The sequence below is a fragment of the Scyliorhinus torazame genome, chromosome 5, assembly GCF_047496885.1.
Source record: "Scyliorhinus torazame isolate Kashiwa2021f chromosome 5, sScyTor2.1, whole genome shotgun sequence".
NCBI lineage: Eukaryota > Metazoa > Chordata > Chondrichthyes > Carcharhiniformes > Scyliorhinidae > Scyliorhinus > Scyliorhinus torazame.
The window spans coordinates 187077392-187101512 of NC_092711.1; the positions used below are offsets into that span (position 1 = coordinate 187077392).

Sequence of the window (24121 nt, forward strand, 5' to 3'; positions counted from 1 at the left end):
CCATCGATATATTCGCCACCCAATGAGCCAGCCCCTCCCCTCATTCACAAAAATGAGGGTCTGGAATTGATGTCCCGGAGCTCTAACTCCGAAACAGAAAATGCTGCCAATAATCAGCAAGTCAGGCTGAATCTGTAACCGTCACAATGCCTAGCTGATTGACGGCAGCTCCGGACCAATAGGAAGAGAAGGGCGGGACTGGAGGACCGAGGGGGAGCAGCTGGTCCTCCAATCAATCGGAGTGAATGAGGGGTCGGGTTGGCAGGGGTGCATGCGCAGTATGAATAATGAAGAGCCACTGATGTGATGCTGAATCAGTAAGTCGGGACGGAGGGAGTAATGAATCCGGCGAGTGTGCGGAAAAGTTTCGTAAACATGTTGTGCAAACCGTAAACCCCGGAAAATAACGTCCCTGTTCCCCGTTTGCACGAAGCGGGGGCGGATCATTTCCCAGTCACAGACCCAAATTCGCGCTCGCCATGTTCCAACGGACAATGTGCATCCGAACGCATGCGTGAGCGCCATCATTGTGAGTGGCAATGTGCAGTATTGCGTGTGCGCGGCCGCTATGTTTATGGGGCAATGTTCTTCAGCTGTTCCTTGTGGAAACATGTTCCTCAGGAACATTTCTTTTGTCTGAAAGGCACTAAAATTATTTTATATTTGGTAACTGCAGCAGTTTCTTCATGTCCTTTCAACCAAACTCTTAAAATACCATCAGCAAAATGAGAAGCGGTAGAAATTAATGATGTTAAGAGCAGGGGCGGATCAACCATGAAACTAATGAACCTTAAGCTTCAGGGCCCCTAATCCCGGAGGGGCCCCAGAAGCGACTTTACAAGGCAGTCATAAATTAATTGGCAGGACTTCACTGACAGCAGTTAAGTAGTGCTTCGTCCAGGTTAAAAGGAAAGTGATTATTCTGCTGCAAAAATGCGATCAGGAAATGCTGAGGATCAAAATTCGCCTCTTCCTAATGCAGATGTGTCTCGATGAAGAGTAACCCGCCGTAAGTGTTTGTGTTAATGTCAGTGTCTGTGTGATTGCCTATTCAAAGAATGCTGATATGGCGTGGCTCACGGGACTGCTCTCCCCTCACGCAATGTTCACTTGGTCAGTTTCACTCGGGTCACATATTTTGCAGCTGTGTATCGGAGGAATGAGAAAGAGCTGGCTCCAAACCTCAGCACAAACATTGGCGCCCTGCTTGGCTAGTTTTGTCTTCAGCCATAGTGTTGATACATTCTGTCCCAAGGCCCTTTCTCTGCATTTGAAACGCAAAGCTCACTCAGCCTGGGAACTCGCGGTGTGAATTCAGATGTCCACCTTTGCCGGTTTGCTATTTCATTATCCCAGCCTTCATCTCAGTTTTTACCAGCAGAACTCTATCTGTTGCTGTGTATTTGTATACAAGTGCGATGTGCTGTGTTAACACCCTGGTCCTGTGCTGTCAGCTCCAATATGCCTCGATATGTTTTTCAATGCACGTATTTCATTTGGTTCTCCGACACTTGGGATGTTGTGAGTGTGTACGGTGGCCCATGCAGCCTCTGCTTTTGTTTCATGAGTTCTCAGGTTTGTCGTAACATGTTGTAATTGCTGCACTTGACAATCAATGATAAACAGACAAAAGAAAAAAAACCTTTGCAGTCCTGTGCTTGAGACCAAACCACAATGTATCCGGTGAAACATTATACAGACAGGTCTCACTGTACCAATGTTCATTATAGAGTTAGAGATCCAGGTCTCACTGTATCAGTGTTTATAATATAGTCAAACATACAGGTCTCACTGTGCCAGTGCTCATTATAGAGTCAGAGATACAGGTCTCACTGTACCAGTGTTCATATGTAGAGTCAGTGATACAGGTCTCACAGCACCAATGTTCATTATGGACATGTATTTGAAGGTTATCTTCTGCTATCATCTTTCCTTTCGTTTGTTAAAGAACTCAGAGAAAATTCAGCCGATAGGATTGCACACTATGAATCAGAAGCAAATGGTTTGTGTGAAGATATCACCTCAAGTTATTCTGATGCTTCCAAATGCATTGTTACAAGGAAATTTTCAGATGGAACAAGTGGTATTGCTTCTTTGAGAGGAGCTGACAAATTTAAGATAGAAGTTCTTTATCAACTCTATGACTGCTTGATAATCCAGTTACGCAAGAGGATTGACCCATATGAGCAGATTACGAAAAGGTTCAAGTTCCTCTCAGAATTGGTGAACAATTCTGAAATTGATGAGGACAGTATTAAACTTATAATATCGTATTACAAAGATGATATTGACCACAAATTAGTAAACGAGTGTTATCAGTTCAAAGAATATTTGCACCTTAGGAAATCCCAGAACACAAGAAAACGCGCCATCTAAAATGCAATGCACAGAAGTTCTTCAGCTTATTTGTGAGCAACACCTAATTGAAGTGTTCCCCAATATTATGACTGCGCTTAAGCCGTACTTGACAATGCCTATCACGAGCTGTGAAGCAGAAAGGAATTTTTCAAAGCTATACTTTATAAAGAACAAAATTTGGTCTACCATGACTGAAGAGCGCTTAAATTCATTATGCATATTATCTCTAGAAAATGACATTGCAAGGAAGTTCTCATATGACAAAACTGTACGTGAATATGTTGCGAGAAAAAACAGAAAAAATAGTATTTTGTAAAATGTGTTTCATGAAGTATGTATTCTCATACGTGTCTAAAATAAAAGATTATATTGACTGTGGTCTTTTCTACATTTTATTTCATCATTCTATGATGCATCATGCATGTATATAACATTTCCCTAATTTTCAGCCCCCCCATAACGCGAAAACTATAAGGCATAGGAAATTTCTATTCACACCAGTGACTTTGACATGTGAGATAATCCAGTGCAGCAATTTTAATCAAAATCTGAGATGTAGTGGTTAAATTTTTTTTAACTTTGTGGTGTTCTGTCATGGAACAACCCCATTGAAGAAGATAACAGGCCTCGTTGCTGGTTGCAAAGGGGCCCCCATAACAGTTCAAGCTTCAGGGCCCCAAAAATGTAGGTCCGCCACTGGTACAGAGTAAGTAAAGTGATTAAAATGTTGACTGTCACTGGGCAGACATGTTAGCATTTCCTACAGTCTGTAATAGAAATGAATGGGTTTATTGAAGCAGCTTAACATATTTATCCACCATCTCACATACTGTCTCAGAGTAATATGGTCTATTTAAAAGTGATGGCAGCAAATTTAAAATAGGAATCTACAACATTAAATCCAGAAACAGCTCCAGAAAATGGATTGCAATGTTTGGAAGAATGTGCAGGTCCGAAGTGGAGAATATGAATTATATTGTTGATGACTGACAGGAATGTATTGAAGACGTGAGCTTTTTGAATCGATTAACCTCTACACTTTTGTAGGGCCCTACCTGTTGATACCCATATTGCCCATTTATTTTATTTTGTCATTATAATCTTTGCTCCATGGATGTTTATTGGACATATACCTTTCAGTCGAGCAGAGCAAGTGAGGAACTTAAAAGTTACTAAATAGTACACAATGCTAGCTTTTGAACAGCAGATCTCAGACTTTCTGGCACCCGAGAGATTGGAGGAACTTTGTTCGATTGGTTATTTTGTACCAGTGAATTTGCCAAACGGACGTATTCTGCTCGGCAACCAGTAGTGACCAGGTCCTACCCAAGTGGCATGGTTTTCAGAGAACCAATGAAAGGACAGTCAGGTCCTGGATGCTCAGAGAAGAAGCTCTCTATCACTGTCTTTCTCTTTCTCCAAAAAACCTGCATAGCTGCTGTATTTCTGAACCCGCAGAAAATCTTGATGAATCTATAGTAAAAACCATAACTATTTAATTAGATTGAAAGCAGAAACCTCAAACTGAAACCCTGGACTGAAGGAAGGTGTGGTAGAAGACAACCGTCTGAAAAAAAAGATTCTTATCCTTTTACTTTCATCATTTTTAGTACACTCCTCTTTTCCCCTCTTTTTTTTTTGTCATGTGTGTAAGTGTGTGTGCAGAGGGTGGGGCGAGTTAAAGAGGAGGAGTTAGGAATTAGATAATAGTTAACCAGTTGTATTTGCTGCATATTTAATTATAGTTAACATTATTAATAAAATTAATTTGTATTCAAATTTACCATCCTGGTGAATATAGTCGTTGGGCAGCCAAGGACCGAAGACTTTGGGGTTTGTATGTGCGGCCTATTGTACAATGAACGATGATGATTTAAACGTGCCAAGTTCCATTCAAACCCCTGAACCAACAATACTGCTCAGAGTCACAGAAATAGAATTAGAAACACAGTTCTGGGTATCAATGGGTACTTTTATCTGCTATAAAATATCACCCAAAGTTTAAAACTCTGTTGTTACCTCATGAGTTTCCACACACACGCTCAACTTTAACAAGATTAATATTTATTTGAAATATAAGGAGAAATTGGTTTGACCCACTGAACGCATTAGAAAGTTATGAAGTTACTGAATTAAAAAGACAATTATTCTCTTTTCCTCAGTTCCAAAGTGAGTGAGACATGGAAATTCAGAAAAGCAGCAATATTCCAGCCCCGCACTCTCCAAACACCCACTGCCAGCAGAAAGCGATGACTGTAGCTTCAATCAGTAAGTAACTGCCCATCACTGGGACACAAGATTCTCTAACCTGGGTCAAAGATTGTCAAATGCCGGGCACAGGCTCAAGAAAATGCAGGTAGATGATATCCGGTTCACTAACCTCCAAGTAGCATCAACACAATATGTGAGAGTGAGTCACAAATAAAAGTCACACCAACTTTCAACCGTTTTCAGTGTTCACCCAGTTTACCTTAAGTTTAGCTGATGGGAAACTGGCTCGTGAATAAAAGTTCCTCTCCCCCCATGAAATATTGATCCTTCCAATATATTGGCATTTGTGGGCAATGATGACTTTCATGCTCCGATTAACTCAGTATCCATATTATAAAGAACTGGCAAGGGAACAAGAATAATGGAATGATGCTAGAACTGTAAAGTTATACAATTCAATAAAGACTGAACAAGTTCAAATGGCATTCCCTAGAAAGGAGAGTGAAGGGTGACATGATCATATTATAAAACAGTTTGGAATATGTTTCCTCTTTGCAGATAGATAAAAATAAGTATAAAGTTAACTGAAATTAAATCTAATGTCCAGCTCAGAAGCAACGTCTTACCCAGAAAGGCTGGAAATTATCAGCATGTCTGAGAATATCTGTGGATTGAGAACCAAAGTTAAATTTACATTCTGTGCACTGATTCATTGCTGAAATATCACTGAATTTAAATGAAAGCTAGATCTACCTCTCACCGTAGACGCTACCAGGCTTGTTTAGAATTCCAGAAGGTTCTGTTTTTATTTCAGATTTACAGTATACACTGTTCTCTGTTCTTTGTATGAGAATGTGGAACCCGTTGACAGAAGGATTAAAGGTCCAAGTCTGAACTGTAAAATCACACTGTGAAAACATAATTTACCAGCTGAATGTAGAAAGGGATTCACTTGATTATCAGATTGGTTGACCCAGCAGCAGCCACATCTTGATGGGGAAAATCAGATACTTTGGGTGTGCAAAGGGAATTGCTCAAGTTGGTCATCTGCTGACAATCCAGCTTTAAATGTTCAAAGGATGGGGGCATGCTCAATACGATTGAGGAAAATGTGTGGCTCAAAGAATGGGTTTGAATTCATGGGTCATTGGTACCAGTAATGGGGAAGAAGGGACCTGTTCCGATGGGACAGTCTTCATCCAGTTATACGATTCATGCAGTGACCAGAATCCTGGTGAATCGTATAACTAGGTCTTTAAACTAAATGGAGGGGCTGGTTTAGCACACTGGGCTAAATCGCTGGCTTTTAAAGCAGACCAAGGCAGGCCAGCAGCACGGTTCAATTCCCATACCAGTCTTCCCAAACAGGCTCTGGAATGTGGCGACTAGGGGCTTTTCACAGTAACTTCATTTGAAGCCTTGTGACAGTAATCAATTTATTTATTTATTTATTTTTAATAGTGGGGGAGAGGAGATGGAGATTTAGAAAATCAAAGTAAAGGAGAGGGTAGAAGTGCAGGTTAATGATGAGGACTTTCAATTAGTTAAAGGAGCTGAGGGCTCAGGAGAGGTTTGTAAAGTTTCCAGACCACGTAATAGAATGAAGAGAATAGACGGTGGCAGGAATCTAACCTCAGGCAGAGCCAAAATGGTGACAAGTATGAGAAGTATGGTCAATGCAGGGCTGAGGATGTGGTTCCTAAATGTGTGCAGTATAGGGAACAAGTTTATGCACATTGAAATTGACCGGTACAATGTTGTGGGCATCACAGAGATGTGGCTGCAAGGGGATCAGGGCTGGGACTAAATATCCAAAGATATGTGTCCTATCGAAAGGGCAGGTAGATGGGCAAAGGGGGCGGGGTTATATTGTTAATAAGGAATGAAGTTAAATCGATAGCAAGAAGTGGTATAGGATCAGAAGGCATAGAATCTCTGTGGGTAGAGTTGAGGAATCAGGTAAAAAGACCCTGATGGGACTTATGTACGGGCCCCGAGCAGTAGTCAGGATGTGGGGCAGAAAATAAACCAGGAAACAGAAAAGGTATTTAAACAATGATTATGGAGGCCTTCAATATGCAGGTGAACTGGGAAAATCAGGTTGGCAGTGGATCCCAAGGAAAGGATTTGTGGAATGTCTTAAGATTTTTCTTGGAGCAGCGAGCCCACCAGGGAAAAGGCAATTCTGGATTTGATGATGTGTAATGAGGCAGACTTGATTAAGGAACTTAAGATGAAGGAACCCTGAGGGAGCAGTGACCACAATATGATAAAATGTACCCTGCAGTTTGAGAGGGTGAAGCTGGAATCAGATGTAACAGTATTGCAATTAAATAAGGGTAACCACAAAGACATGAGGAAGGAGCTGGCCAGAGTTGATTGGAAAGGGAGACTAGCAGGGAAGACCATGGAACAGCAATGGCAAGGGTGTTTGGAGGTTATTCTGGGGCACAGCAGAAATTCATCCCAAGGAGGAGGTAACATGATAAGGGGAGGGGGAGGACGAGGAATCCATGGCTGGCGAGGGAAGTCAAGGACAGCATAAAAGAAAAAGAAAAAGCGTAAAAGTGGCGAGGTTTAATGGGAAGCCAGGGGATTGGGACACCTTTAAAAGTGAACAGAGACAACTAACAAAGCAATAAGGGGGAAGAAGAAGAAATATGAGTGAAAGCTAGTTAGTAATGTAAAAGAAGATAGCAAGAGTTTTCAACATATAAAAGGTAAGAGAGGCAAAAATAGACATTGGACTACTGGAAAGTGAGGCTGGCGAAGTAATAATAAGAAACACAGAAATGACAGAGGAACTGAATAGTTACTTTGCACCAGTCTTTACGGTGGAAGACACCAGTGGGATGCCAGAGCTCTAGGAAAATCACGGGGCTCAGGTGGGTGTAGTGGCCATCACTAAGGAGAAGGTTCTGGGGAAATTGAAAGGTCTGAAGGTGGATAAATCACCTGGATCGGATGTACTACACCCCAGGGTTCTAAAAGAGATAGCTGAGGAGATTGTGGAGGCATTGGTGGTGATCTTTCAGGAATCACTGGAGGCAGGGAGAGTCCCAGAGGACTGGAAAGTGGCTAATGTAACACCACTGTTTAAGAAGAGAGGGAGGCAGAAGATGGGAAATTATGCGCCGGTTAGCCTGACTTCGGTCATTGGTAAGATTTTTAGAGTCCATTATTAAAGATTGATCGTGGAGTACTTGGAAGTGCATGATAAAATAGGACTGAGTCAGCACGGCTTCGTCAAGGGGAAGTCATGTCGGACAAATCTGTTGGAGCTCTTTGAGGAGGTAACAAGGAAGTTAAACAAAGGAGAATCAGTGAACGTGATTTATTTAGATTTCCAGAAGGCCTTTGACAAGGTGCCGCAAAGGAGACTGTTAAATCAGTTAAGATCCCATGGTGTTAAGGGTAAGATCCTGGCATGGACAGAGGATTGACTGACTGGCAGAAGGCAGAGAGGGGGGGATAAAGGGGTCTTTTTCAGGATGGCAGCCGGTGACTAGTGGTGTGCCTCAGTGGTCGGTGCTGGGACCACAACATTTCACAATATACATTAACGATTTGGAAGAAGGAACTAAGGGCACTGTTGCTAAGTTTGCAGATGATACAAAGATATGTGGATGGACAGGTAGTATTGAGGAAGCAGGGGGCTGCAGAACGATCTGGACAGGCAAGGAGAGTTGACAAAGAAGTGGCAGATGGAATACAATGTGGAAATGTTTGAGGTTACACACTTTGGAAGGAGAAATGGAAACATAGACTATTTTCTAAATGGAGAAATGCTTAAGAAATCAGAAGCACAAAGGGACTTACGAGTCCTTGTTCAAGATTCTCTTCAGGTTAACGTGCAGATTCAGTCGGCAGTTTGGAACGCAAATGCAATATTAGCATTCATGTTGAGAGGGCCATAATACGAGAGCAGGGATGTACTTATAAGGCTCTGGTCCGACCCCATTTGGAGTATTGTGAGCAGTATTGGGCCCCGTATTTAAGGAAGGATGTGCTGGCATTGGAATGGAGCCAGAGGAGGTTCGTATGAGGAGCAGTTGAGGACTCTAGGTCTGTACGCGTTGGAGTTTCAATGGATGGGTTGGGATCTTATTGAAACTTACAGGATACTGCGAGGCCTGGATAGAGTGGACGTGGAGAGGATGTTTCCACTAGTAGAAAAAACTAGAACCAGAGGGCACAATCTCAGAATAAAGGCTCAATAAAGGTTCCAACTCCATCTACAAGTTTGCTGACAATACGACCATAGTGGGACGGATCTCGAATAACGACGAGTCAGAATACAGGCGGGAGATAGAGAACCTAGTGGAGTGGTGTAGCGACAACAATCTCTTCCTCAATGCCAGCAAAACTAAAGAGCTGGTAACTGACTTCAGGAAGCAAAGTACTGTACACACCCCTGTCAGCATCAACGGGGCCGAGGTGGAGATGGTTAGCAGTTTCAAATTCCTAGGGGTGCACATCTCTAAAAATCTGTCCTGGTCCACCCACGTCGACACTACCACCAAGATAAAGCACAACAGCGCCTATACTTCCTCAGGAAACTAAGGAAATTCGGCATGTCCACATTAACCTTGACAAACTTTTACAGATGCACCATAGAAAGCATCCTATCGGGCTGCATCACAGCCTGGTATGGCAACTGCTCGGCCCAGGACCTCGAGAAACTTCAGAGAGACGTGAACACCGCCCAGTCCATCACACGAACCTGCCTCCCGTCCATTGACTCCATCTACACCTCCTACTGCCTGGGGAAAGCGGACAGCACAATCAAAGATCCCTGCCACCCGGCTTACTCACTCATCCAACTTCTTCCACCGGGCAGGAGATCCAGAAGTCTGAGAACACGCACAAACAGACTCAAAAACAACTTCTTCCCCACTGTCACCAGACTCCTAAATGACCCTCTTATGGACTGACTTCATTAACACTACACCCTGTATGCTTCATCCGATGCCAGTGCTTATGTAGTTACATTGTATATGTTGTGTTGCCCTATTATGTATTTTCTTTTATTCCCTTTTCTTCATATGTACTTAATGATTTGTTGAGCTGCTCGCAGAAAAATACTTTTCACTGTACCTCGGTACACGTGACAATGAACAAATCCAATCCTTTAAAACAGATGAGGTGGAATTTCTTCAGCCATAGGGTGGTCAATCTATGGAACTCGTTGCAGCAGAAGGCTGTGGAGGCCAAATCACTGAGTGTCTTTAAGATAGATAGATAGGTTCTTGATTAATAAGGGAATCAGGGGTTATGAGGAAACGGCAGGAGAATGGGGATGAGAAAAATATCAGCCATGATTGAATGCCGGAGCAGACTTGATGGGCCGGGAAGTCTAATTCTGCTCCTCTGCCTTACGGTGGCACAGTGATTATCACTTCTTCCTAACAGCGCAAAGGGCCCGGGTTCAATTCCAGCCTTTGGTGACAGTCTCTATGGAGTTTGCACTTTCTCCCCATCTCTGCGTGGGTTTCCTCCGGGTACTCCAGTTTCCTTCCACAGTCCAAAGACATGCAGATTTGGGGGATTCACCACGCTAAGTTGCCCTTCAGTGACCAAGGACATGCAGATTAGGTCACGGGGAGGGGAGGTAACGGGCAGTTTACTTCGGTCAGCGGGTTGGTGCAGTCTCGATGGGCTGAATGGCCTCCTTCTGCACTGTAGGGATTCTATAGAAAGGCACTTTTTTTTAAATAAATATTTTATTGAAAATTTTTGGTCAACCAACACAGTACATTGTGCATCCTTTACACAATATTATAACAACACAAATAACAATGACCTATTTTATAAACAAAAACAAAAAAAATGAATAAATAATAAATAACAAAAATGAAAACTAACCCTAATTGGCAACTGCCTTATTACAAGTAACACTCTCCAAAAATATAATTTAACAGTCCAATATATAATTATCTGTAGCAACGACCTGTACATATTATACAGTATATATTAACAACCCTGAGAGTCCTTCTGGTTCCTCCCCTCCCCTCCCCCCACCGATCCTGGGCTGCTGCTGCTGCCTTCTTTTTTCCATTCCATCTATCTTTCTGCGAGGTATTCAACGAACGGTTGCCACCGCCTGGTGAACCCTTGAGCCGACCCCCTTAGAACGAACTTAATCCGCTCTAGCTTTATAAACCCTGCCATGTCATTTATCCAGGTCTCCACCCCCGGGGGCTTGGCTTCTTGCCACATTAACAATATCCTGCGCCGGGCTACTAGGGACGCAAAGGCCAAAACATCGGCCTCTCTCGCCTCCTGCACTCCCGGCTCTTGTGCAACCCCAAATATAGCCAACCCCCAGCTTGGTTCAACCCGGACCCCCACTACTTTTGAAAGCACCTTTGTCACCCCCATCCAAAACCCCTGTAGTGCCGGGCATGACCAAAACATATGGGTATGATTCGCTGGGCTTCTCGAGCACCTCGCACACCTATCCTCCACCCCAGAAAATTTACTGAGCCGTGCTCCAGTCATATGCGCCCTGTGTAATACCTTAAACTGAATCAGGCTTAGCCTGGCACACGAGGACGACGAATTTACCCTGCTTAGGGCATCTGCCCACAGCCCCTCCTCGATCTCCTCCCCCAGCTCTTCTTCCCATTTCCCTTTTAGTTCATCTACCAAAATCTCCCCTTCGTCCCTCATTTCCCTATATATATCTGACACCTTACCATCCCCCACCCATGTCTTTGAGATCACTCTGTCCTGCACCTCTTGTGTCGGGAGCTGCTGGAATTCCCTCACCTGTTGCCTCGCAAAAGCCCTCAGTTGCATATACCTGAATGCATTCCCTTGGGGCAACCCATATTTCCCGGTCAGCGCTCCCAGACTCGCGAACTTCCCATCCACAAACAGATCTTTCAGTTGCGTTATTCCTGCTCTTTGCCACATTCCATATCCCCCATCCATTCCCCCCGGGGCAAACCTATGGTTGTTTCTTATCGGGGACCCCCCCCCAAGGCTCCAGTCTTTCCCCTATGCCGTCTCCACTGTCCCCAAATCTTCAGTGTAGCCACCACCACCGGGCTTGTGGTGTAGTTCCTCGGTGAGAACGGCAATGGGGCTGTCACCATAGCCTGTAGGCTAGTCCCCCTACAGGATGCCCTCTCTAATCTCTTCCACGCCGCTCCCTCCTACTCTCCCATCCACTTACTCACCATTGAAATATTAGCGGCCCAATAATACTCACTTAGGCTCGGTAGTGCCAGCCCCCCCCTATCCCTGCTACGCTGTAAGAATCCCTTCCTCACTCTCGGGGTCTTCCCGGCCCACACAAAACCCATGATGCTCTTTTCAATCCTTTTTTAAAAAGCCTTTGTGATCACCACCGGGAGGCACTGAAACACAAAGAGGAATCTCGGGAGGACCACCATCTTAACCGCCTGCACCCTCCCTGCCAGTGACAGGGATACCATATCCCATCTCTTGAAATCCTCCTCCATTTGTTCCACCAACCGCGTTAAATTTAACCTATGCAATGTGCCCCAAGTCTTGGCTATCTGGATCCCCAGGTAACGAAAGTCCCTTGTTACCTTCCTCAACGGTAGGTCCTCTATTTCTCTACTCTGCTCCCCTGGATGCACCACAAACAACTCACTTTTCCCCATGTTCAATTTATACCCTGAAAAATTCCCAAACTCCCCAAGTATCCGCATTATTTCTGGCATCCCCTCCGCCGGGTCTGCCACGTATAGTAGCAAATCGTCCGCATACAAAGATACCCGGTGTTCTTCTCCTCCTCTAAGTACTCCCCTCCACTTCTTGGAACCCCTCAACGCTATCGCCAGGGGCTCAATCGCCAGTGCAAACAATAATGGGGACAGAGGGCATCCCTGCCTTGACCCTCTATGGAGCCGAAAATATGCAGATCCCCGTCCATTCGTGACCACGCTCGCCATCGGGGCCCTATACAACAGCTGCACCCATCCAACATACCCCTCTCCAAAACCAAATCTCCTCAACACCTCCCACAAATAATCCCACTCCACTCTATCAAATGCTTTCTCGGCATCCATTGCCACTACTATCTCCGTTTCCCCCTCTGGTGGGGCCATCATCATTACCCCTAACAGCCTCCGTATATTCGTGTTCAGCTGTCTCCCCTTCACAAACCCAGTTTGGTCCTCGTGGACCACCCCCGGGACACATTCCTCTATTCTCATTGCCATTACCTTGGCCAGGATCTTGGTATCTACATTTAAGAGGGAAATAGGTCTATAGGACCCGCATTGTAGCGGGTCCTTTTCCTTCTTTAAGAGAAGCGATATCGTTGCTTCAGACATAGTCGGGGGCAGTTGTCCCCTTTCCTTTGCCTCATTAAAGGTCCTCGTCAATTTAAAGGTCCTCGTCAATACCGGGGCGAGCAAGTCCACATATTTTCTATAGAATTCGACTGGGAATCCATCCGGTCCCGGGGCCTTTCCCGCCTGCATGCTCCTAATTCCTTTCACCACTTCTTCTACCTCGATCTGTGCTCCCAGTCCCACCCTTTCCTGCTCTTCCACCTTGGGAAATTCCAGCCGATCCAAAAAGCCCATCGTTCTCTCCCTCCCATCCGGGGTTGAGGGTTGAGCTTCATATAATTTTTTATAAAATGTCTTGAACACTCCATTCACTCTCTCCGCTCCCCGTTCCATCTCTCCTTCCTCATCCCTCACTCCCCCTATTTCCCTCGCTGCTCGCCTTTTCCTCAATTGGTGTGCCAGCAACCTGCTCGCCTTCTCCCCATATTCGTACTGTACACCCTGTGCCTTCCTCCATTGTGCCTCTGCCGTGCCCGTAGTCAGCAAGTCAAATTCTACATGTAGCCTTTGCCTTTCCCTGTACAGTCCCTCCTCCGGTGCTTCCGCATATTGTCTGTCCACCCTCAAAAGTTCTTGCAGCAACCGCTCCCGTTCCTGACTCTCCTGCTTCCCTTTATGTGCCCTTATTGATATCAGCTCCCCTATAACCACCGCCTTCAACGCCTCCCAGACCACTCCCACCTGGACCTCCCCATTATCATTGAGTTCCAAGTACTTTTCAATGCACCCCCTCACCCTTAGACACACCCCCTCATCTGCCATTAGTCCCATGTCCATTCTCCAGGGTGGGCGCCCTCCTGTTTCCTCCCCCTATCTCCAAGTCTACCCAGTGTGGCGCGTGATCCGAAATGGCTATAGCCGTATACTCCGTTCCCCTCACCTTCGGGATCAACGCCCTTCCCAGCACAAAAAAGTCTATTCGCGAGTAGACTTTATGGACATAGGAGAAAAACGAGAACTCCTTACTCCTAGGTCTGCTAAATCTCCACGGGTCTACACCTCCCATCTGCTCCATAAAATCTTTAAGTACCTTGGCTGCTGCCGGCCTCCTTCCAGTCCTGGACTTCGACTTATCCAGCCCTGGTTCCAACACCGTATTAAAATCTCCCCCCATTATCAGCTTTCCCATCTCTAGGTCCGGAATGCGTACTAGCATCCGCCTCATAAAATTGGCATCATCCCAGTTCGGGGCATATACGTTTACCAAAACCACTGTCTCCCCCTGTAGTTTGCCACTCACCATCACGTATCTGCCCCCGTTATCCGCCACTATAGTCTTTGCCTCGAACATTACCCGCTTCCCCACTAATATAGCCACCCCCCTGTTTTTCGCATCTAGCCCCGAATGGAACACCTGCCCCACCCATCCTTTGCGTAGCCTAACCTGGTCTATCAGTTTAAGGTGCGTTTCCTGTAACATAACCACATCTGCCTTAAGTTTCTTAAGGTGTGCGAGTACCCATGCCCTCTTTATCGGCCCGTTCAGCCCTCTCACGTTCCACGTGATCAGCCGGGTTGGGGGGCTTCCTACCCCCCCCTTGTCGATTAGCCATCCCCTTTTTCCAGCTCCTCACCCGTTTCCCACGCAGCTGTATCTCCCCCAGGCAGTGCCCCCCCGCCCATCCCCTCCCATACCAGCTCCCCCCTCTCCCCAGCAGCAGCAACCCAGTAATTCCCCCCTCCCCCCCGCTAGATCCCCCGCTAGCGTAATTACTCCCCCCATGTTGCTCCCAGAAGTCAGCAAACTCTGGCCGACCTCGGCTTCCCCCCGAGACCTCGGCTCGCACCGTGTGACGCCCCCTCCTTCCTGCTTCTCTATTCCCGCCATGATTATCATAGCGCGGGAACCAAGCCCGCGCTTCTCCCTTGGCCCCGCCCCCAATGGCCAACGCCCCATCTCCTCCACCTCCCCTCCTCCCCCATCACCACCTGTGGAAGAGAGAAAAGTTACCACATCGCAGGATTAGTACATAAAACTCCTCTTTCCCCCCTTTTTAACCCCCCTCTTTGCCCCCCACATTCGCCCCACCACTTTGTTCAAACGTTCTTTTTAATAACCCGCTCATTCCAGTTTTTCTTCCACAATAAAAGTCCACGCTTCATCCGCCGTCTCAAAGTAGTGGTGCCTCCCTCGATATGTGACCCACAGTCTTGCCGGTTGCAGCATTCCAAATTTTATCTTCTTTTTATGAAGCACCGCCTTGGCCCGATTAAAGCTCGCCCTCCTTCTCGCCACCTCCGCACTCCAGTCTTGATAAACACAGATCACCGCGTTCTCCCATTTACTGCTCCGAGTTTTCTTTGCCCATCTAAGGACCATTTCTCCATCCTTAAAACGGAGGAATCTCACCACGATGGCTCTGGGAATTTCTCCTGCTCTCGGTCCTCGCGCCATCACTCGGTATGCTCCCTCCACCTCCAACGCACCCGCCGGGGCCTCCGCTCCCATTAACGAGTGCAGCATCGTGCTCACATATGCCCCGACGTCCGCTCCCTCCGCACCTTCAGGAAGACCAAGAATCCTCAGGTTGTTCCTCCTTGCGTTGTTCTCCAGTGCTTCCAACCTTTCCACACATCGTTTCTGATGTGCCTCATGCGTCTCCGTCTTCACCACCAGGCCCTGTATGTTGTCCTCATTCTCGGCTGCCTTTGCCTTCACGACCCGAAGCTCCCGCTCCTGGGTCTTTTGTTCCTCCTTTAGCCCTTCGATCGCCTGTAGTATCGGGGCCAACAGCTCTTTCTTCATTTCCTTTTTGAGCTCTTCCACACAGCATTTCAAGAACTCTTGTTGTTCAGGGCCCCATGTTAAACTGCCACCTTCCGACGCCATCTTGGTTTTTGCTTGCCTTCCTTGCCGCTGTTCTAAAGGATCCACTGCAATCCGGCCACTTTCTCCTCCTTTTTTCATACGTATCCAGGGGGGATTCCCTTCTGGTTTACCGCACAGTGTTTTTAGCCGTCAAAATTGCCGTTGGGGCTCCTATCAAGAGCCCCAAAGTCCGTTTCACCGGGAGCTGCCGAAACGTGCAACTCAGCTGGTCATCGCCGCACCTGGAAGTCAGAAAGGCACTTTCTTACTGACAAGACAGAGTTTAAATATTCCATACACGGAAGGAAAAGATGACTTCCAAATGGCCTGTTCCTGTGCTGTACTTTTCTTTGTTCTTTGTTCACCTGAGCTGCTCAAACTCCAGTGAATTCATATCTAACTATAGGGGTTTTTTCTGCTCTCGATTACAGACAGAACACTTCACTACAGTGGTAGAGACCTGTGCACTTTGTTGTCGAAATGTAATTAATAATTTTACCTCTTTTCTGTAAGACTGCAATCATCCTCAGATCATAAAAAATAATTTTATCTGCAACAATATCGGCTTCCAGTGGTGGAACTCTAACCCAGCATTCATAGCGGGGCAGAATCTGTTCCAGCCAAACAAGTGGTCCTTGCACATGCGCATTACGGAGTGTAAATGGAGCATGCGCCTTGCGGTCTTTCCCTGAGCATGCGTAGTACCTTTCTGTAACTGGAGCCGCGGGAGCGGGCGAGAAAATGGCGACTGCAGCAGAATAACAGAGTTAGTGGGGGCGGGCGGGAGGAATGGGGTCAGCGGAATGGGCAGGGAGGCTTCATAAACATTCAGTGCAGGCCGCAAACCCTGAATCAGAAACTACCGGCATCGCGATTGCAGCGAACAGGCCGGCAGTGGTTGGGACACTCCGTCTGCTCGACCAGGGGGAGCAGTTGTGCAGCGGGGCGCATTGGCGGTCACCCTGCTCCAGGCAACACTCCGTCTGCTCGACCCGGGGGAGCAGTTGTGTCACCCTGCTCCAGGCAGCCGGAGGAGACAATGTTCTGAATTTCTATCCTGGTCTGACACTGACGGATTTTGGAAACTCCTTTTACAGGGGATTAGGAGATTTCCACACGGCAAACTCAAAACCAAGGCAAGTGTTTGTCTCTTCATTCTATTATTGGACTGACTGATGATTGTTTTTGCAATATTGTATTAAACAGGATACTAAAGGGGAAGAATGTGCAAACTGAAAACTCAAAGCAAATATCACACCAAATTCTGACAGAATCACTCGACTGATCAGGAACTGCATATTATTGGCTTTTGAGTGTAAGTATTTGTTTGCAGCTCATTACACTCACTCTGTAATATTTCTTCCACATATCATTTTTCTATATTTTATCCAAGATCTAAATCTGAGTCTGTCATAGAACATACAGTGCAGAAGGAGGCCATTCGGCCCATTTGAGTCTGCACCGACCCACTTAAGCCCTCACTTCCACCCTATCCCCGTAACCCAATAACCCCTCCTAACCTTTTTGCTCACTAAGGGCAATTTAGCATGGCCAATCCTCCTAACGTGCACGTCTTTAGACTGTGGGAGGAAACCGGAGCACCCGGAGGAAACCCAAGCAGACACGTGCAGACTCCGCACAGACAGTGACCCAGCGGGGAATCAAACCTGGGACCCTGGCACTGTGAAGCCACAGTGCTATCTATTTGTGCTGCCGTGATCAATGTATGAAACTGTTTTTCTTTTCTACCTTAGCTGTATCTTTCATAAACTTGTTTACTTCTATCAAATTTCCCCTCAATCTCATTTGCTCCTGTACCACACCAGTTCCTCCAACCTAACCTGACAATTAAAATCTCTCATCCCCCGAGCCATTCTGGTAAATCTCCTCTGCACCCTCTCAATGATTTCCCCCATCTTCCACAATGTGTGGTGATCACTGGTTTGCACAGAGCCAGATGTTCTGTGTCCATGTCTGTGACATCATCACACATCGACAAATGCACAGTGACATCACTCCCGCTCCCTGGGTATTTCCTCAACTGGGAGATTTTTCTCTGACTCCAGAGCTTCTGATATCATTCCAGCTGTAGGCTCCAGCAGGTGATTTTAACATTGAAAACAATGAGATAGTTTCAGGGCTGATCGTTTCTAACCAATCATCTATGATCTGTAAGAGGTTCATGACTCTGAGGCTGGTGAGTCTCCTTTACTATGGGTCAGAATCCATATCCATCCATTGGTCTTTTTCACATCTGCCATCCCTGATCACCTCACTGCCATTCTCTAATTCCCTCTGTCTCTAATAATGGGTGTATTATAACTCTGTTTAGTAGTTTACTGTGACTTCTACGGACTGTGTCTGAATAAGATTTCCACCACTACCCAGGCCCTGACCATCTGCATCTGGCATACCAGCTTTATCTTCCCACTGTGTCTGCCATAGTCTGGAATTGTTTCTCCTATGTTGTATTACATTTCTCTTCTGCTTCTGAGCTTCGGCAGCACATATACTAAAATTGGAACGATACAGAGAAGATTAGCATGGCCCCTGCGCAACGATGACACGCAAATTCGTACTTATAATTAAGGGCTATGGAGAGAGAGCGGGTAAATGGAGTTGAAATCAGCCATGATTGAATGGTGGAGTGGACTTGATGGGCCGAATGGCCTTACTTCCGCTCCTATGTCTTATGGCCTTATATTGACCATCAAGTTCTGCACCATTTTTATTCCTTGAAATTCATTTTTACTAATGTGAAAAGTTGTCTTTGTTTCTCTCTCCACAAGTACAAACATATATTGTCAATCTCCAGTTTCCTGTGAAGAAGATGATATTGGACCATGAACCGCTGCAGTGGTGAAGGTGATCCCACAGTGCAGTTAGGTAAGGAGTTACTGGTTATTCACTCAACGATGATGAATGAACAGTGATATATGTGCAAATCAACAATAGCTATTTGTATTTATAAAGCACCGTTTGTGTAGTCGAACATTCTAAATTATTTAACAGGACTGTTATAAAGCCACATTTGACTTTGAGCCATATGAAGAAACATCAGAGCAGATGAACAAATATTTAGTCAAAGAAATGTATTGTAAGGAAATGGGGGAAAGTGAGGTGGAGAGGCTTCAGGAGGAATTTGGAATCTTGGAAATTGACAGAACAGCCATCAATGGTGGAACGATTAAAATATGAAACGCTAAGGAGGCTGGAATGAGAGGAGCACTGATAGGTCAGAGGGTGTGAGGCTGGAGTAGATTACAGATGGGGAGAGGGAGAGACTATAGAGGGATTTGAAAGCAAGGATGTGAATTTTGATATTTTGGTGCATTCTCACCTGGAGCCTTTGTAGATCAGTGAGTACAGGGGTGTGATGGGTGATTGGTGTGAGTAAGCACACAGGCAGCAGATCTTTGGATGCCGTCAAGATTCCAGGGAAGTTGAATGTGGGATGTTGGCTGGGAGTGCGTTAGGATAGTTAAGTTTAGAGTAATGAAGGAATGGATGAGTTTCAGGAGCAGATGAGCTGACACGTGGTCCCTTTTTCTCTTCCCCCTCCCTCCCAATTCCAGAAAAAAAAGACGGTGGGCAGCACGGTAGCACAGTTGCTTCACGGCTCCAGGGTCCCAGGTTCAATTCCCGGCTTGGGTCACTGTCTGTGTGGAGTCTGCACGTTCGCCTCGTGAGTGCGTGGGTTTCCTCCCACTGTCCAAAGATGTGCAGGTTAGATGGATTGGCTGTGCTAAATTGCCCTTTGTGTCCAAACAAAGGTTAGGTAGGGTTATGGGGATAGGGTGGCAGGGTGGGGATAGGGTGGAGGTGTCGGATTGGGTAGGGTGCTTTTTCCAAGGGTGCTTTTGCAGACACGATGGGCTGAATGGCCTCCTTCTGCACTGCACTGCAAATTCTATGAGACTGGAATGGAGTTGGGCGATGTTACTGAGGTCTTGGTGATGATGAAGATATGTTATCGGAAACTCATCTTGGGGTGAAATATTTCACCCTGGTTGTGAACCGTCTGGTTCAGTCTCAGACAGTTGTCAGGGGTATATAGCAGGGACTGGAGACAATGTTTAAATAGAGGAAATGTCTGATCATCCACAGACTAGTCAGGATGGGGTGTGACTTGGAGGGGAACTTGAAGTGATGGTTTTCACATATCTGTTCCCTGGACCTTCTGGCTCATGGCGTATAGTGGTTCAGGCGATTCTGCCCAAGTTCTGGTTTAGCTTTAGGGCTATAAAAACTCTCTCCTTACCCCCTGGCCCTCTCACTCCCCCTCTATGTCTCTCCCTCTCTTCTCTGCTTTTCCTTTCTTATCAAAAAAAGTTCTGGAGGCAGCATGATAGCGCAAGTGGATAGCACTTGAGGCTTCACAGCGCCAGGGTCCCAGGTCCGATACCCCGCTGGGTCACTGTGCGGAGTCTGCACGTTCTCCCCGTGTCTGCGTGGGTTTCCTCCGGGTGCTCCGGTTTCCTCCCATCGTCCAAAGAGATGCAGGTTAGGTGGATTGGCCACGATAAATTGCCCTTTTACAGGGATAAGGTGGAAGTGAGGACTTAAGTGGGTCGGTGCAGACTCGATTGGCCGAATGGCCTCCTTCTGCACTGTATGTTCTATGTTCTGTCAGCCAGCAGGTTATCGAGTAGGTCCTGCCCTGATTCAATGTACAAAAATGCATCACCACACACTGATCTAAATTAAATTCCCATCTGCCATTCATTGGCCCACTGGCCCAATTGATCAAGATCCCGTTGCAATCCTAGATAACCTTCACTGTCCACTATGCCACCAATCCTGGTGTCCTCTGAAAACTTACTAACCACGCCTCCTAAATTCTCATCCAAATCATTAATACAAATAACAGTGGACCCAGCACTGACCCCTGAGGCACACCGCTGGTCACACATCTCCAGTTTGAAAAACAACCCTCCACAACCACCCTTTGTCTTCTGTCGTCAAGGCAATTTTGTATCCAAATGGCTACCTCATCCTGGATTCCGTCAGATTTAACCTTATGCAACGACCTATCATGCGGTACCTTGTCAAAGGCCTTGCTAAAGTCCATGTAGACAACGTCGACTGCACTGCTCTCATTTACCTTGGTTACACATTCAAAAAAATCAAATTCGTGAGACATGATTTTCCACTCGCAAAGCCATGCTGACTGTCCCTAATCAGTCCTCGCCTCTCTAAATTCCTGCAGATCCTGTCTCTCAGAATACCTTCTAACAGCTTACCCACCACTGACCTTAGGCTCCCCGGTCTGCAGTTCCCATGCTTTTCCCTGTGGCCCTTCTTAAGACAGGCATAACATTTGCTACCCTCCAATCTTTAGACACCTTATCTGTGGCTGTCGACGATTCAAATATCTCTGCTAGGGGACCCGCAATTTCTTCCCTAGCCTCCCACAACGCTTTGGGATACATTTCATCAGGTCCCGGGAATTTATCTACTTTGATGCGCTTCAAGACTTCCAGCACCCACTTCTCTGTAATATGTACACTCCTCAAGATATCACTATTTATTTTCCCACGTTCCCTAACATCCATGCCTTTCTCAACAGTAAATACTGATCAGAAATATTGATTTAGGATCTCGCCCATCGCTTGTGGATCCGCACTACAGATGACCTTGTAGATCCTTAAGAGGCCCTACTCTCCCTCGTTACTCTTTTGCCATTTATGTATTTGTAGAAGCTCTTTGGATTCACCTTTGCCTTACCTGCCAAAGCAATATCATGGCCCCTTTTTGCCCTCCTGATTTCGCTCTCAACTCTACTCCGACAACCTCTACACTCTTCAAGGGATCCACTTGATCCCAGCTCTCGATGCATGTCATATGCCTCCTTTTTTACCAGGGTGCCAATAGCCCGAGTCACCCAGGGTTTCCTACTTCTACTAGTCTTCCCTTCACTGTAAAAGGGATGTACTTACCCTGAACCCTGGTTAACACACTTTTGAAAGCCTTCCACTTACCAGCTGTCCCTTTGCCTGTCAACGGACTATCCCAATCAACTATTGAAAGTTCCTGTCTAATATCATCAAAATTGACATTGCCCCAATTTAGATTTTATCTTTTGGGCCAGATCTATCATTCTCTATAGCTATCTTAAAACCCGTGGAATTATGGTCACTGGTCCCAAAGTGATCCCTCACTAACACTTATGTCACCTGCCCTCCCTTACTTCCCAAGAGGTCAAGTATTGCCCCCTCTCTAGTCGGGCCATCCACCTACTGAGTGAGACTTTCCTCCTGAATACACTCAACAAATTTCTCTCCATCGAAGCCCCGAATGCTATGGCTGTCCCAGTCAATGTTGGGAAAGTTAACGTCCCCAACTATTACCACCCTATTTTTCTTGCAACCATCTGTAATCTCCTTACATATTTTCTCCTCAATTTCCCGTAGAGATTGCGATATTTCTTTTCTTTTATAAATTTTGAGTACCCAATTAATTTTTTCCAATTAAGGGGCAATTTAGCCTGGCCAATGCACATCTTTGGGTTGTGGGAGTGAAACCCACGCAAAAACAGGGAGAATGTGCAAACTCCACACGTTCAGTGACCCAGAGCCGGGATCAAACCTGGGACCTCGGCACCGTTAGGCAGCAATGCTAACCACTGTGCCACCATGCTGCCCTGAGATTGAGATATTTCTGATCTCTTGGGGAATCGAGGGATATGGGGAGGTCAGGAAAGTGGAGTTGAAGTCAACAATCAGCCACTATTATATTGAATGATAGAGCAGACTTTTTATTTTGTCCTCCATTGTCATCATTTCTTTTGTTCTACGAGTCCTGACCGGGTGGTATGTTTCCTTCATCGGTAGCACAGTGGGTAGCACTGTTGCTTCACAGCGACAGAGTCCCAGGTTCGATTCCCAGCTTGGGTCACTGTCTGTGTGGAGTCTGCACGTTCTCCCCGTGTATGCTTGGGTTTCCTCCGGGTGCTCCGGTTTCCTCCCACAGTCCAAAGACGTGCAGGCTAGGTGGATTGGCCATGATAAATTGCCCTTAGTGACAAAAAAAGGTTGGGTGGAGTTATTGGGTTACGGGAATAGGGTGGAAGTGAGGGCCTAAGTGGGTCGGTGCAGACTCGATGGGCCGAATGGCCTTCTGCACTGTATGTTCTATGTTCACTGAAGGACATTACTGAACCAATTGAGTTTTTACAACAATCCAGCAGCTTTCATGGTCATTTATTCCTAATTCCGGCCCCACAAATGACCAGATTCATTCAGCTCAATTTCACAACCTGCCTTTGTGTTTTTATGGGTTCCCTCTCACTCTCTTTTTTTCTGTTTTAAATAATTTCACAGAGTATCAGGAGGTGAGGATTCGCACTCGGGAAACTGAAATCAAACAGCACATCAAGACCTGACAGAGTTTCTCACTTCATCAGGACCTGAGGAACATCAGCCTTTGAAAATGGTCAGAAAAAGAACTGATCACGCTCGGGTGGGATTGTGGAAATGTGGGGACTGTGGGATGGGATTCAGTTACCCATCAGTGCTGGAGGCTCATCGCCGCAGTCACACTGGGGAAAGACCATTCACCTGCCCCGAGTGTGGGAAGGGATTTACTCGTTCATCCAACCTGTTGAGGCACAAGGATGTTCACACTGATGAGAGACCTTGCCAGTGCCCAGACTGTGGGAAATACTTTAAAAGTCCCGGGAACCTAATGGCCCATCAACGGATTCACACTGACGAGAGACCGTTCAGGTGCTCTTACTGTGGGTCTGGGTTCAAGACATCATCTGAGTTCACTGTCCACCAGAGAATTCACACTGGGGAGAGACCGTTCACCTGCTCCAAGTGTGGAAAGGCATTCAGTCATTCATCCAGCCTGCTGACGCACCAGCGAGTTCACACTGACAAGCGACCTTTTAAATGCACAGACTGCGGGAAGTGCTATAAAAGTTCCGGTTACCTGATGATCCATCAACGTGTTCACACTGATGAAAAACCGTTCAGATGCTCTCGCTGTGGGACTGGGTTCAAGACATCATCCCAACTCACTGTACACCTGCGAGTTCACACTGGAGAGAGGCCGTTTGTCTGCTCCAAGTGTGGGAAGCGATTCCCTCAGTCATCCAGTCTCCTCACGCACCGGCGGGTTCATAAGTAACAACACTGGGCTTTGCTTGTAATCACATCCAGGACATTGAGGTCTGTTCCTGCTGATGTTCATAAACTTCCAGTTACAGTGGCTAATATTCTGCACAAAAATCAAATCAGTCAAGTTTGTGCTAAATTGTGTCTGTTGAATCTTTTTAATATCTCTAACATATGTTGGTTTTTTTTTTTTCAAGGACTCTCCCTCTCTCCTGTCTCCTCCATCTTCACCTCCAACAACAAGTGTGAGGCGGTCATGGAGCTTCTTTCTCACTAAGATCGAGACAATCCGA

The 24121-nt window shown here is 46.2% G+C and overlaps 1 protein-coding gene and 1 pseudogene across 1 annotated transcript in view; both read left to right on the forward strand.

The window, feature by feature from the left end:
• Positions 1 to 24121, forward strand: part of LOC140418084 (uncharacterized) — a 104729-nt gene that overhangs the window by 45217 nt on the left and 35391 nt on the right. The window contains 1 exon segment of the mRNA XM_072501506.1: positions 23069 to 23839. Within this exon segment, the coding sequence (XP_072357607.1) occupies positions 23069 to 23839 (771 nt within the window).
• On the forward strand, positions 18201 to 18295 carry LOC140422857 (U6 spliceosomal RNA; annotated as a pseudogene).